Genomic DNA, 14506 nt, shown 5'->3' with positions numbered 1-14506 from the left:
GCATGTTGACTTGCTGCGAGATACAGTGACCGGCCCAATATAGTCAGTTGAGGGTGTGAATCTCTCCAGACCCGAGGCGAAAGCTGACCCCACGAAGGAGGAGACACTAAAGATGCTCCTGTTTTTCAGTGAAAGGAGGGAGGCCGATTGTTGCAGAGTGGAACAGACAGAGCTTCCCAAGGCTGATTTTCAATAAAGTCAGCACTATCTCGCCCATGTAGCCCCGAGACATGTAGAATACGACGTTGGGGCACAAAGGTATGGAGATCTTACAGCCCCTTCAAAGGCAACAAGAAAACTTCGACGAGGCTGATATGGGGGTTGGAAGAGCAAAGACGCATGGAACTGGAAGCTGCCTGGAGAAGAAAAGTAACTGAAAGGGTATATTCATGATTCATGTCTCGTTGTCATTATATAGGACATTGATTCCGGTCGATGTCACAAAAGTTTCGCCACATGAAGCCGTCGCTCAGGGCGCTTTCCATCCTCCTCGCTGTAAATAAACCACGGTAGGCTCTAAGTGCGTGAACACTCCACTTCCGTCAAGCCGCAGCGACTACTACTCAGAGTCTACCAACCGCGATTCAGCTACTCTCCTGAACCTTCTTGACGATGGCGACAAGGCGGTCGAAGAGGGGCTGTCCCTTCTCGATGCCATTGACCTTGGTGACGACATCCTCAGCGGAGTTCTCCTTGAGGATCTTGGCAAGCTCAGCGGACTCTTCGTCGCCCTCGACGTTCTGGAAGCGGTAGGCCTGCTCGACGGCGCCGAGGAGAGCATCGACCTTCTCACCCTTCTCAGCCAGCTGAGCGGCGGGGCCGATGAATCGCTCCTTGCGAGAGAGCTTTCGGAGAGGAGCGCGGCCGACACGCTCGACGTTGTCCTTGAGGACAGGGTTGGAGATACGCTTGATGATCTCCTCGACGTACTCGTCTTGTTCTGATGTCTTGACGCCGTGCTTGGTGACGATCAGGTGGGCAGTCTCCTTGACAGCGTCACGAACAGTGTCGTGAAGCTTCTTGTCCTGAAGCACCTCGTGGATGTATTGGACCTTGTTCTGGTGTCCGTAGTAGGCGGCAGTGGCGTGGGAGGTGTTGACAGTGAAGAGCTTACGCTCAATGTAGGGCTCGAGGTCGTCGACGTAGTGGATGCCCTTAACATCCGGCTTCTTGCCGCCGTTCTCGAAAGGCTTCTGCTCGACACACCACTCGTGGAACTTCTCAATGACGACGTCGAGGCCAGCGTTGGGAGGCTGCTGGGGGACGATACGGTCAATGGCCGAGTTGGCGAAGCGAGCCTTGCTGTCGATGTTCTTCTTGGTCTCCTCGCTCAACTTGCCCTCAATGAAACCCCTCCATGTAGTTGTAGCGTTAATGGCGTTCTCGCAGGCGATGACGGCGATGGGGTAGTCGAGCTTGCGGGCCTCGATGGCCTTGGCGACGGGCTCAGCAACGAACTTGAGGATGTTGGGGCCGACAGCACAGGTGACGACGTCGGCGGTGGCAATCTCCTCGACGACCTTGTCCATCTCGTGCTTGGAGTTGATAGCGCGGTAGTGGTCAATGGTGAACTTGCGCTCGCCGTCATCACCAATCTCGGTGACGGTGTAGGTGGAGGTCTTTTGGAGGGACTCGATGATGCTGTCCATGACATCGACGAACACGACCTCGTAGCCAGAGTTGTGGAGGAACTCGGCGACGAAGCCACGGCCGATGTTACCACCACCGAAGTGGACTGCCTTCTTCTCGTAGGGCATGATGTGTGGAGTGGGGGTGGTGTGTATTGAACTACGGGAGTGTTATTTGTTGAAGTCGGGTTGGAAGTGAGGTGTAGGGAGTTGAGGGGTGGTAGGGAAGAGAAGTGTTTATTGTGTTGGTGGTGGAGCAGGAAGGCGCGTTGGTGGGGTATAAGTAGTAGGGAACCGGCGGGATTTACAGGTTACGTATGTAATTGGGAGGGACTTACCTGGCCAGAAGGTTCTCTAGCGGGCGGTGTGCAGGTGAGTGTGGAGGTGCAGTAGGCTATGGTGAGAGAGGGGGAACAGGTGGTGTTTATGTTGGGGGCGCCCAGCGCGATGAGTGAGGTGGCTTAGGATAGACCCCGCAGGGCGGTGACGTTTATTATTGACACCCGATTGGCCGCTAGGAGCGAATGGAGGTAGGCACGAACTGCGAGACAGTGCAAAAGCAATACCGCAGACGCGGGTGTTTGACGTGTCGCTTGCAATATGGCAGGCAACCCACCAAGATGAAGTTGAACAGAATATATTAATATCTCACTCGTAGGTGATGCCCAACGTCTTACTGTGTGATGGCCTCACGGGGCGGAACTTTCCCGGCCGTGGAGGCCGCTCCATAGCTTGCAACGCCCAACATTGTGCTTCGCCTGGATCGCGCATTCCACGATGTGGATGGGGCTGTAGACGTCATAAGTCGTAGCGCCGACAGTGGCCTTGTGGAGACGCCGGTTCGGTCTCCCGTTTTTAGTTTGCGCCAAGCCCATCCATCTCCGTTGCTGTCAGGGCGCCCCGCCATGGGCAGAAAATTGTGTCGCAATACCATCGCGATCGATTTGAAGTGGGTATCTCGTGATTATAAAGATTTTATGGGATTTCCAAATAGTCCGACGAAGTGTTTAGAAGGTCCGCAGCCCCAATTTATGCATGAATCGCCTGTTGCACGTGCGGGTAGACGGCTATCATGCGGTGGTAGAGGTCTGGGTGCTCGCGCATAAGAACCTCGGGGTCCCAGGCCATTGCGACAAAGATGGTATCGATACCACTGCTCAACGGCGTGGTGAAGATGTTGCCTGAGAGGGATTAGTATGAGCTTTGCCAATATTGCTGACAACTTACAAATCTGGAGACCAATCAGGAAAGAGAAGGCTACCACAACCGGAGTGTAGGCGCCGTCTGAGTTGTATTCGGGCGATGTGAAGATAAGGTAAAGGTAGGCTAGGAGCGCGCAGGCATATGCGATGAAGGTAGCTCCCATGGAAAGCACAGGTCCGATCAAGCACTCGTTGACAAGCGCATCGACACCGCGATCCTTGATCATCCTATCATAGTTAGTCTCGATGTTACTGGGTGTTGAGCGACAGAAGAACTTACTTCCAGGTATCCTTCGCTGCAGCCACGTAGCTCTTTCCGTAAAGCGCGATGTAGCTGAATGCGTATCTGTTCAAGAACTCGACAGCCCAGTTGAGGATGCCAATGAGACAGCCCAGGACGCAGAACAGAACCGCCCCCACCATGTTGCCATCACCGGCAGCATTGCGCTGAGCGGCCGAGCAGAGCTGACGCAGAGTCTGGATGATAGCTACGAGCAAACTTCCAAGACTGATACTGCCGAAGCTGTAGGTCACGGACCGCTTGAAAGCGCCGCGGGTCGCGCCCTTTGGCATGGAGTTCGGGTTAAAATACCAGGAACCGTATACACCGGAGATGGTAGTGTGAATAGTGTTCTTCAGCCATTCGGAGATCCAGTACATGGCGAAGGTAACGAAAACCAGCAAGCCAATTACCTTGCCACTTCCGCAGTCGCCGACACCGTTTCTGCAGTTCGAATTGGCACCATTGGGTGTATACTGAACGTAGATGGAGACCAGTGTGACGGAGTACCATGCGCCCAGTGCAGCTGCGAGCAGTCCTCCGACCAGCGATACGATGTAGGTGTGTCCGTACTTCTTCGACACGTCGATGGCAGTCTGCAGCATGAGCACGCTGAAGGGGATCCTGGGAATCCAGCTGATGAAGCAGAAAACGTAGAAGACGCTAAACAGCAGGAAGACGATGCCTCCAGACCAGTACCTCCTAGACAACATATAGATTGCCGTAACAAAACCGAAGATGATGTTGAGTATACCGGTGATCCAGATGAACTGCTTGGTGAACTTGCGCGCAGCCCACATGTATGCATAGCTGAAGACGGTAGCTAAACCGAGGACGAATGCGAAGAGGATGATGGTGTTCGAGTTGAGAGCGAAGTTATTGGTGTCGCCGCCGTAGATGCCTCCGCTATTGGTACGCGCTGCGTCGCGCGTTAGTCTTCATTCCAAGCGCATTCCATGCTGAGCAAATTGAGTACTTACAATATCCCCGAATTGAAATCACACTGACTGCGACATAGCCTAGGAAGACAGCGATGAAGAGTAGTCCCGCCCACCAATCGTTGTACTTGGGCTTGTCAAGTTTAAACGCCTGTTCGAAGCTCTGTTTGTTGTCTTGCTGGTAGCCGTTCTGCTGCTGCATTGGCGGTGGTCCCTGAGGCGGCGGCGCATAGTCCTGGCCATACTGGGGAGGTTGCTGTCCGTATGGCTGACCCTGGTAGTATGCGCCCTGCGGTTGCTGGGGTGGTGCGGCGCCCGTGTAGTAATCGGCAGCTTCACCGTGTTGCGCCATTGTGTCGATTGATGGCAGCTCTGTCGGCGAACGAAGAATGCGACGGTGAGGGGGAAGGAGAGGACGACGCAGTAAACAGAAGTTCGGGCAGCTAGAGCGGATTATGCTTCGCGGCGTTACTAGGGAACTCGCTTTTGCGACAGAGCGAACGAGACCAATCGTGTGGCTGAAGATCGGCAATGCGGCTAGTGCGAACCAGATAATGAGCGTCATGGCTGTGGGCACAGACACTCGAGCGCTCAGTGTAGTGGCTGGGCTCCATCCAAAGACGCCATGTGCGGCCTAGATCGCGCGGCTGGGAAGCTTGTCCAATCCTACCAGCATGCCTGTCGATGATCTTGATTTCAGCAATAGATTGCTGCATCGCCCGCGCACTGGTCTACCGACTTCCAATTGTCGCTGCGCTCAAGGAAAAGAACCCAGCAGCTCGCGTCATCCTACTTTCAGTTGTCTTGACATCCGTGGTCGTCGCCGCATAACTTCCGTAACGACTGTACGCGTGGCTGCAAATTCTTGTGAGCCGATCGGCCGTCTTGGGTTTCGCGCACTGTCACAGCATCAGTCCACAGCCTGATCAGAATGCCGAATTTCCGGCTTGTTATGCGCCTGGCATCAGCTGATGCAACAGGAAAGTATCCATAGACGCGGACAACAATACTGGAGAGGTATGCACGAATATTGGACGAGCGGGGACAACCATGTGGCACGGCACATTTGGACAGGGTTGACACACAGATTCCCGTACAGGTACAAGTGTTGCATCTTCGCAATTACCTCTCTTATCGACAGGATCCGTCGTTCAGCATCAAGCATTCTTCCTTCTTGTGTTCTCCCTCTCTTTCCGATGCGCCCAAACGTAGAAGAACGGATACACTGTCTCTGGCAGCAGCGTGACGATCATGCCACCGATACTCCACCAGTTGCCGACGTATGACCAGTTCTCCGGTACGTTGACATATCTCCATATGAACACCAGAAACGCCGTAATGCACCCAAGATATCTCGTAATCCTAGACTTGTCAGCGCTCGGGTCCTGCGTCTACGACGACCATGATGCAAACGCGAAAGAGACCAACGTACCAAATCTCCAGACTCTGCCCTTTGGTGTCCTGTCGCTGAACCAGATACAAGATCTCCCCCCAGCCAATGGGCAACTCCAGATATAGTCCCGTGAAAAACGCCGTCTTCTGCTCCCTCTCATCCGGCCACACCGTCCCAACCCACCACAAAAAGGCCATCCAAGCCGGCACCTGCCACAACAGCTTCACGATCGTTCTCTTTCTCTCCTCAGGCTTATACGCATACTTGAGCGCGACAGTGACGAACGTAATATCGAACAGAAACCACACAAAGAAGCAAGCTCTCTGGAAAGTCGTGCTGGTGCAGATATACGCGTAGTAAATCTCGTACGCCATGGTCGCGGAAAGAAACTGTACAGTACCAGCTAGGTAACGGTCCGAGTAGGTTCGGATGGTGTAGAAGATGTAGCAGAGCGTATAGAGTATACCGCAGGCTATGATCAGGAAGTCGGTTACGAAGAAGTAGGATTCGGGCGGATTCAGGGCGACATCGACTGATTGGGGTATCAGATGATACGACGAACACTCTCGGGCTATTTCGAATGGCATGCTGATGGGAATGTGTGCTGTGCGATATCGCCGGTGGCAAGATTGGGTGTGTTGTGATGCTGGAGAAGTCGTCGAAACGAGCGATTGGTTGTAGCAATTACCAGCAGAGAGAAAGAAAAAGCGACAGGAGAACAGACTCCTTGTGGAGATAAAACATACTATGCCACTAAATCCCGATTATACATTTGTCAACACATCCTGACGATGAAGTCAACGCTGACGTGCCAAGCTTCCGTCATGTTCCGAATAGGGCGAACTTTGCAGATGGTGGATCTGGAGGCCTGATTTGCACCTTCCGCGAGTGCCGACTCCGCCTTCGAAGCGCAGTAACCCTTTCCCACCAGCTTGACTCATTCGCGACGTCCTAGTGTGCTGAGCACGATGCAGTTGGAGGTAGAGATGGCAGCCTTGCAGGGCTTTGGGGCGATACATCGACTAGACTACTTTAGGCGCTAGCGCACGGAGCAGCCACTATGTATCGGGAAGAGTCATGCCTGCAGCCTCGGCCAGCATAGAAAGTCACGACTTCAGCGACTAAACTTCCAAGGTTTCCAGCTGCCTACGAAACAGCGAACCCCGTCAGCTTCATCCAATATGACAGAAGCTCAACGTCCCAAGATCGGCGTCGGCGTCATCATCCACGACAATGCGGGCAACATCGTCATGGGCGAGCGCGCAGGCTCGCACGGCGCGGGTACCCTCCAATGTCCCGGAGGTCATCTTGAGTACGGCGAGTCGTTTGCTGAAACCGCTGCAAGAGAGGTTCTGGAGGAGACTGGGCTTGAGGTGGGCAACATCAAGTTTCTGACTGCTACCAACGATGTTTTCGGAGAGGGAAAGCACTATGTGACCATTTTTGTTACTTGCACCATCATCGGAGAAAACAAGACACCCATGGTACGTCCCTCTTCATGTTGGAGTTGACGGGGAAAGGAGATACAGTACTGATGGGTTTGACAGCCGATGGAACCGCATAAATGTGCTGCGTGGAGTTGGGTTCCTTGGAGCCAAATGTGGACATGGGCTGGAGAACAGGCGAAAGCTGAGCAAGAAGGAAAAGAGGTGCAGAAGAATCTATTCTTGCCGCTTGTCAATCTATGGAGAGAGTATCCTGAGATGAAGGATGCGCTTGTCGGGAGATGACAATGGTCTTATCGGTAGTGCATCTCATCTGCAAATATTCATCTCGTTGCCGTGGAAAACCTTTCTGATCTACACCGCTACGGTCGCGATAGATTCGAGGAGTACGACCCCGTTCAAAGAGAAATATTGAACATACATCTACGGAGGCTGATAAAAGCAAACCTCCAAAGAGTATACATTGCCTGAAGATTTTGTGAATTTCAATTTTCGACATCAATGTAGAATGCAACTCATCTGTTTAGTTCCCCCTCTGAGTGGGACAGCACTGCGAGTTGCTTAGCTTTTGATAGATAAACCGTACACAAGATGATAGTAGGAAAGGATAGTTCAGAGTGGTAGTACATGACTGAACCCTAGCGCATCGGGATGATGTTACAGTAAGAGAAAATGCACCCCGCGAGAGAAGTTATGGCGCAGGATTATGTTTGAAATAGCAGGTAGATTGATATATGGGTATAATATACGCGTGGCGACATTGAGCAGTGCCATTGCGCCGGGACACAGTCATCCTTTTATGGCAGCCATCATTGCGCTGCGCCGTGTAAACATCAGATGGTACGGAACAAGAGAGCAGAGCTCAGAAGCTTCGCTCCTATCCTTTCCTGGATCTTGGGCTCCTAGGCACTAGACCCTCACCCTGCGACTTCATCTTCTCCATCGCCTGCTGAACTTGATGCTGCCGCTTTGAAACGTGCTCGTGTCGCTTCTCAACTTCTGCCTCAAACTCCTGCGCTAGCTTGCGTTTCTTTTGCCTTGCCTCCTTTGTGCGCCGAATGATGTCTTGGAATCGATCGAGGAACCAGTCGCCAGCATCCTCCCATTCGGTTGTGGGCAGTGATTGGAAGAACTCGGATTGCTGAACGGCATCTGGGTTCTGCTGTACTAACTCTAGACGCTCGACCAGAGGCTTCTGAAGATCCTCCTTTGAGAGCACAGACGGCCGGGCACGGGGATCAGTATCGAAGCTTTCGTTCCTAAGCTGCTCGTAACTCATCCCGAACAGCGTCGTGTGGTCGTAGTCTTCATGGGAGACAACCTCAGGCTCCTCGATCGGCGCTTGTTCGACCGATTGCTGCTGCGCGACGGGTTCATGTATAGCCGGTACTAGAGGCTGGCGCTTTTGAGGCGCATGAGGCTCACTGGGCATGGCATTGTTCCTGGGTGGGGGCTGCGTCCTGGGGCCAGAAGACTGTCGAACAAGGTGTTGCTGAGATTTGCTGGGCTGTACCTGGGTACTAGGATGAGGACCCGAATACATCGGCAGGTTGGCGGTGCTATTATGCTTGTCCGGATTATAGGCTTGGTGTTGACTGGTGGGAAGGGCGAGGGCGTGATGCTGAACATTTTGACCTCCAGCCTGCCGGGAAGGCGCGGCAGTGCGAGACTGCTCGCGGAGCTGCGCACTATGCTGAAACAAACCCGATGCCTGCTGCGTATCCTGGCTGGCAATTGGCATGTTTCGCCGTTGCTGTTGTTGCGGGACATGGGACGCCGGCATGCGTGCAGCTTGCTTGTTTATGTTCTGACGTTGAGGCGGAGGGGAACTGGGAACAAACTCGTTTTGGTAGTTGGAGAGTGCTTCCGGCCCGCCTTCCCACTCGGATGGCTCACCATTGGTAGTCGGGGGATACGAGTCGCCTCGGACTGTTGGGAGTCCACCGCGCCCTGCCTGATGCAAAAAGGCGACTTGCTCATCGTAAGTAAGATGTGCTACTCCGCTCGCATGAATGAATTCTTGGTTCATTTGCACCATTTCGTCGTCATAATCTTCAGATCCGTCTTCCATATCCTCTAGCTCGTCTCCATTGTCATCGTCTTCTCCCTCCATCTCCGAAGTGCCACCAAGATTGACGACATGATCTTGCTGTTGGTAGTGCTGCTCTTTCTGTTGACTATCTTCGACCTGTACGACAGATGGGTTCACAGTAGTGTCAAGACTCTCTGCATCAGTGTCGTAGAGATCACGCTTCTGACTTGGACCCGGACCTGATTGTCGATTTTGGAGGGGCGGCTGTAAGACGGCGGAGCTGTTCTGGGTAATGTTGAGTCCGCGCGCCGGAATACCAGAAGTCGATTGAGGTTGCTGAACGGGATGTCCGTTTCTTATTGATACCCTCGCGTTTGCTGCATTGGCTTGGCGGTCGGGCTTGCCTTGAGGCTGACCAGCGGCAGGACTGCCGGTTCTCTGACGAGCGACAAAGCCTTGCATCGTGAATGAAGAGAGAGCCGCACTCACTCTATTACCTCGGTATTTGTCGCCGAACAGCTGAAGTTGAGGTTTGCGAGGTGAGTTGAGAAAGTGAGTGCTGAGGCTTGAATGGGAAAGCGCGTCTCTGATGATGTTCTAACTTCATCCGGACAAGCCTCGGCCCCGCCAAAGTGAGCCTAGCACCGCGATGACGATATCTTATCTCCGAGTCGTGGTGTTGCTCCCTTCGCCCATGTGTGTAGACTCGTGCCCCACGAGTTTGACATTCTACGTTGCAACCTGATATACATACAATCGCATCTCACATCATGGGTGAATGCTATCTCTACAGGCTCCCCAACGAGGCACGCTTTCCTGTCACATCCGTATCGCGTCCAACTTGCTAACCATTGCAGTTACTTCTCCACCTCCTTACGCCCATACCAACGCCCGAACTCCTACAATTGACCACGATATCGCACCGCATATACACGCTCATCCTACGTATTCTCCATAATCGGCTCACTGCAGCTGCCGAGCTACATTCGCACTCGGTGCTTCTCGAATGTTTCCATCCCTCTGCGAAGCTCACCGAGCCCCCGTACTTCTGTACATACCGATGCACCGATGGCTTGAAGAGTTACGATGATTACAACTCTGCTACAAAGGAGGTTGGCAGACTGGCCGAATACAACAACATGTACTCGCGCTTCAAGCCCCATAGGCGCGATTTGGAAGCGGATGGCAGGAGAGTGAAGCGCCGACCTGGAGACGTACCTGGCAGTCGTACCTTTCCGGGGGCAGTACAGGAGAGATACGAAGGCGAGACCGTGAGACAGACACTTGGGTTAGAGGCGCATGAATTGTTCACGCAGCTGGTTGCGCAGACGAATCTTGTCAAGATCGGTTCTCACAATCTCTTCACCAACTTTGTTGACATTGAAGAAGGTGTACTCCGAGTGTGGAGAGATTGGCTGCGAGACATTGCGGCGAGGGGCTTGACGGCGAATACGGAGGTGCCAAATGAGGTTGTTGAGGAGGTAGGTAAGGGCAAAGAGATCGTCGTAAGAGAGGTGGAGGACGAGAAAGCAGACTTGGACGATCCGTGCATCCTATGGGTTAGTCCGAGGAAGGACAGCGGCATACGTTTCAATGTCAGGGAACGGAAGCTTCGGAGGGACGCTCCGATCCTCATCAGCACAGATGAGGATATGCCAGTTACGTATGAAATTGAGTACGACGGTAAGTCCATGCATCCTCCTTGGTGTTGCAACGCTTGCTGATGTCCGGTAGAGCTCCTCATAAGAACGTCGCATCTCCTCTTAATGCTCGAAAGGTCCATGTCACAGGAGGATAATTCATCTGGTAAAGCGGTTGTCTTCGGATCTTTCGGATAATTCAAGCAGTTCAAACAAATGCACGCCAATTTCAGAAGAGTCATGGTCTAGTTGGGTCCAGATCCTCGGTTCTTGGTGGAGTCACCCCTCCTTGGCGCAATCCGTCAACCACAACGCACCAGGGCATCAACGCATCCCCTCCCAACCAACGGCAAAAAGTATGCATTGTCCCAGGCACCCAGGGGCCCAAAAAAATGACCTCGAGGCGATTCGAACGCCTAACCTTCAGGAGGTTCCAGGAGAACTGGAATCTGACGCGCTACCATTGCGCCACGTGGCCTGATTGGATGGAAAAAATTGTGTCAAACATGCAACTTATACCCAGCATTTTGCTCCCTACACAGCAGCTTGATGAGATGGTCTGCTAATCGCGATGGCATCATACTAGTTACAAGTCTAGTCATCGAGTCCGATCCGCTGTCAGAAAGGCCACGTCTCCAATTCCAACGATCTGTATACGCTAATCCTACAACGTTCCTAGCATTACGCAACGGCTTTCTACCCCACTAGTCCTATTCCCTAGCCCAGCATCTGAAAGATCTAGACCTAGATAGTGTCTCGAGTCCACCGACTACAACTGCCCCACCAGCAAAAGCCTTGTGCCCCCATGCCATACGCACGAGGGACGTTTTGTAACTGCTTCCCTGCACCCAGAGTCGGATTAGGAACATTTCAGTTCGATCACAATTGCTATCACAGTCGAGAATAGTACCGAGGATTCGTTAGGTCAACGATAGTCTTGTAGCCTAGAATCTTCACTAACCAGCCACCCTGTGCGGCGTAAGCCGGACGAACTACGTAAACATTTCGATAACACAATTGTGCAGGGCGCCTTCACAATAACCGATTGTAAATACATCAAGAAGAGGCTAAGAAGCAGAGATTATACTAGGAAACAGTTCGTAACACAGCGAAAACTAAGTAATAGAAACCGGGAGGTTCAGATGAAATTAAGAAGAAGTTCCAGCAGTCTAATAACAGCGTCTCTTATTGTATACCAAATTTTGTGCAACTTCAAGGCTAACACCTCTACAGAACTAGCAGTCAATTTTGCCTGGCACAGCGCAGCTGACGCTTTTATACTGTCTACTCTGCTACTACACCCATCAGCAAACATAACGCCTGCCGCCGCTCATCTTGAACCTATCTTACCTAGAGGCAGCATCTACGGCAGCTACAGAGCTATCCGTTGCGGCTACAGAAGCCTAGCAACTGATGCCGCATTTGCTGCTACTGGCGAGGTACCAGACGCAACCACCGCCCGCCTGCATTCATCCCAGCTTCCTCAGCTGCCGCAACGGCTGCTACTAGGGAGGTACCAGACGCAATCACTACTTGCTTGCCTTTATCTCAGCTTCTTCAGGTGCTGCAGCGGCTGCTACTAGAGAGGTATCAGACGCAATCACCACCCGCCTGCCTTTATCTCAGCTTCCTCAGCTGCCGGATCTGCTACTTCCAGCGAGCTTTCCCCTTTGCTACCAGCACCTATCAGTTGCAACTGCGGCTACTCGTCTGCCATTACCCTAGCTTTCGCTTTTGCTACCGACACCTATCAAGCGTAACCACGGCCACTCGCTCCTACTATCACCCCAGCCTTCGCCTTTGCTACCAGCACCGATCAGACGCTACCGCGGCCGCGCGCCTGCCATTACCCCAGCTTTCCCTTTTGCTACCGGCACCGATCAGACGCTACCGCGGCCGCGCGCTCGCTCCTGCTATGCCGGCTTTAACTCGGCCACGGTTAGCTCGGACAGCGAAGAAGGCACTGTCGGCGGACATCCTGAGATATCTAGAGCCTCATGATCAGGACGAAGACCAGGATCAGAGTGAAGACCAGCATCAGGACGAAGACCAGTATCAGAGTGAAGACCGGCATCAGGAAGAAGACCAGCATCAGGAAGAAGACCAGCATCAGGACGAAGACCAGCATCAGGACGAAGACCAGTATCAGGACGAAGACCAGTATCAAGATGAAGACCAGTATCAGGACGAAGACCAATATCAAGATGAAGACCAGTATCAGGACGAAGACCAATATCAAGATCAAGACCAGTATCAAGATCACGACCAGCATCAGGATGAAGGCCAGTATCAGGATCAAGACCAGCATCAGGAGCGTACACGGCACAAGCAACATGGTACAAAGAAGCGCAGGTTGGCCACCATCCAAGAGGAGGACACTTTAGGAGATGTGTGTGATTTTCAAGAGGGGTCTGATTTAGAAGATGAGTATGCCTCGCAAGATGAGTATGCCTCGCAAGAGGATCATGAAGTATGGGAGGAGCATGAGAAGCAAGAGGAGCATGAAGTATGGGAGGACCAACGGAAGCGACCTAGGAAGCGGCGTCTTTTCAGGGACCACCAGCCTCTTCAGGTCCAGACGGCTGCCCAGAAGACATCATCAGTGGAGCAGGACGAACTCGACGCAAATGGCTTTCACCTATCAGACTTTGAGGACGAGAGCGATCCGCAGACCATCGGCGCTGAGCGACTTGCATGGTCACCTGTTCACGTCCCCTTCTCCGACGATGCCTTGTTTGACATCACCCTGACTGGCGACGATGTTGTGCGCATGGTCGAAACCGCCTTTCCTGTACTCTCAACATCCAACCAAAGGATGAGAATCTTTTAGGACTCGGTAAGTCCTGTCTGTACGAAATGCATGTGAAACATATACTGACTTTGCACCTCTACCTCTGCAGGTCAACGAGCACCTCCAGAGCTCACCGCCCTTCAGCATACCTGTCCAAGAGATCAATCCGCATACCTGGCCCTTGACGAACCCTGTTATTGACAGCCTGTGGAATGAAGCAGCCGCTGCGGAGGTTGCGCTTGACATCCCCGACACGTATGGAACAATTATTGTAGCGGAGCCTGCACCTCATACAAGTAAAAAGCTAAACAGGTCTGCAGACTACATTAACCTAAAATCTTTTAAAGTAGGTGACCTAACGTTAACGTAGGCTCTAGGCTGTTTAGCTTTTCCCTAGGTTGGTGTGCCTGCGTCTGGTCACTTCTTCCACTAGTAGATCCTTGGCCTTCTCTCTGGTCTTCGAGATGGACTAAGCCTTTCCGTCTAGGGCCTTGATAGTCAAGAGGATTTAGGTGATGATGTAGCCAGCAAGTTTGCGCTTAACGTCGTCCCTTTTGTAGTACGTCAGGGCATCTGATGGCTTTACATTATTAGCTGCCCTGACTTTCATGATGGCCTTTCGTTGCGTCTCATCAATTCCTGATGTCCTCTCTAAGGTTTTGTCTAAGGAGGCCATGTCCAGTGGAGGCCGCTTGAAATGATCGCTAAGGGTGTTGTTCTTCTTTGCGTCGAAATTCCGGAAAGCCGACATCTTAAGAATGCTGCCCGTGCTCAACTAATAGGCGTACCCGGTTGTTGAGAGGAAGTAAGGCAGGTAGAGTTTACCGAAAAGCTGGACTAGGCAGTAGTCAAATATCCGCTCACGGAATGCAAACTGCCTTTGAATGTCCGTTAGGACAGACGCGCGATTCCTCGAGAAAGCTTCGGGATGTGGGATCGCGAAGGCCAGGCGCCTTATCTTCCTAGCCTCGAACTGCAGCCAAGCTAACGGAATTTCATGCTCGAATCGTTTCTTTCCAAATGTCCACAAGACTGTATGCTCGATCTCATTCTCCTGAATGTAGGTCATGTACGCCTTGGCCGCTATTCCCCCAACGACAAGGAGGACTTTTGCCTCAGAGCAAGATATTATCTTGAAGGCATATTCCTACCAATGT

General features: G+C 52.5%; 8 protein-coding genes and 1 non-coding gene across 9 annotated transcripts; 3 read left to right on the top strand and 6 right to left on the bottom strand.

Moving 5' to 3' along the window:
• Positions 1-584: 584 nt before the first annotated feature.
• J4E85_004651 (Mannitol-1-phosphate 5-dehydrogenase) lies at positions 585-1757 on the bottom strand (the record flags this gene model as incomplete). Its single annotated transcript, XM_051468904.1, has 1 exon — positions 585-1757. The coding sequence occupies one exon, from the start codon at positions 1755-1757 to the stop codon at positions 585-587; it is 1173 nt and encodes a 390-aa protein (XP_051327119.1).
• A 900-nt stretch (positions 1758-2657) lies between these two features.
• Positions 2658-4400, bottom strand: PNS1 (putative choline transporter, neither null mutation nor overexpression affects choline transport; the record flags this gene model as incomplete). Its single annotated transcript, XM_051468903.1, has 4 exons — positions 2658-2809; positions 2856-3058; positions 3111-4029; positions 4091-4400. 4 exons carry the CDS (start codon positions 4398-4400, stop codon positions 2658-2660), a joined length of 1584 nt encoding a protein of 527 aa, XP_051327118.1.
• Positions 4401-5205: 805 nt separating this feature from the next.
• J4E85_004649 (uncharacterized protein) lies at positions 5206-6028 on the bottom strand (the record flags this gene model as incomplete). The annotated part of the gene is made up of 2 exons (XM_051468902.1): positions 5206-5410; positions 5481-6028. 2 exons carry the CDS (start codon positions 6026-6028, stop codon positions 5206-5208), a joined length of 753 nt encoding a protein of 250 aa, XP_051327117.1.
• Positions 6029-6622: 594 nt separating this feature from the next.
• J4E85_004648 (uncharacterized protein) lies at positions 6623-7171 on the top strand (the record flags this gene model as incomplete). The annotated part of the gene is made up of 2 exons (XM_051468901.1): positions 6623-6925; positions 6989-7171. The coding sequence occupies 2 exons, from the start codon at positions 6623-6625 to the stop codon at positions 7169-7171; spliced, it is 486 nt and encodes a 161-aa protein (XP_051327116.1).
• A 592-nt stretch (positions 7172-7763) lies between these two features.
• Positions 7764-9380, bottom strand: J4E85_004647 (uncharacterized protein; the record flags this gene model as incomplete). The annotated part of the gene is made up of 1 exon (XM_051468900.1): positions 7764-9380. The coding sequence occupies one exon, from the start codon at positions 9378-9380 to the stop codon at positions 7764-7766; it is 1617 nt and encodes a 538-aa protein (XP_051327115.1).
• Positions 9381-9688: 308 nt separating this feature from the next.
• Positions 9689-10756, top strand: J4E85_004646 (uncharacterized protein; the record flags this gene model as incomplete). Its single annotated transcript, XM_051468899.1, has 3 exons — positions 9689-9724; positions 9776-10601; positions 10653-10756. 3 exons carry the CDS (start codon positions 9689-9691, stop codon positions 10754-10756), a joined length of 966 nt encoding a protein of 321 aa, XP_051327114.1.
• Positions 10757-10951: 195 nt separating this feature from the next.
• On the bottom strand, positions 10952-11036 carry J4E85_004645. The gene has a single exon. It is a non-coding gene; the product is annotated as a tRNA-Trp (tRNA).
• A 1437-nt stretch (positions 11037-12473) lies between these two features.
• J4E85_004644 (uncharacterized protein) lies at positions 12474-13782 on the top strand (the record flags this gene model as incomplete). The annotated part of the gene is made up of 4 exons (XM_051468898.1): positions 12474-13349; positions 13459-13604; positions 13662-13695; positions 13747-13782. 4 exons carry the CDS (start codon positions 12474-12476, stop codon positions 13780-13782), a joined length of 1092 nt encoding a protein of 363 aa, XP_051327113.1.
• A 75-nt stretch (positions 13783-13857) lies between these two features.
• On the bottom strand, positions 13858-14418 carry J4E85_004643 (uncharacterized protein; the record flags this gene model as incomplete). Its single annotated transcript, XM_051468897.1, has 2 exons — positions 13858-14110; positions 14138-14418. The coding sequence occupies 2 exons, from the start codon at positions 14416-14418 to the stop codon at positions 13858-13860; spliced, it is 534 nt and encodes a 177-aa protein (XP_051327112.1).
• Positions 14419-14506: the final 88 nt, after the last annotated feature.

Source organism: Alternaria conjuncta, assembly GCF_024043145.1.
Source record: "Alternaria conjuncta strain BMP 0040 chromosome Unknown scaffold_6, whole genome shotgun sequence".
Classification (NCBI taxonomy): domain Eukaryota; kingdom Fungi; phylum Ascomycota; class Dothideomycetes; order Pleosporales; family Pleosporaceae; genus Alternaria; species Alternaria conjuncta.
This window is presented reverse-complemented; position numbering and strand designations above follow the sequence as displayed.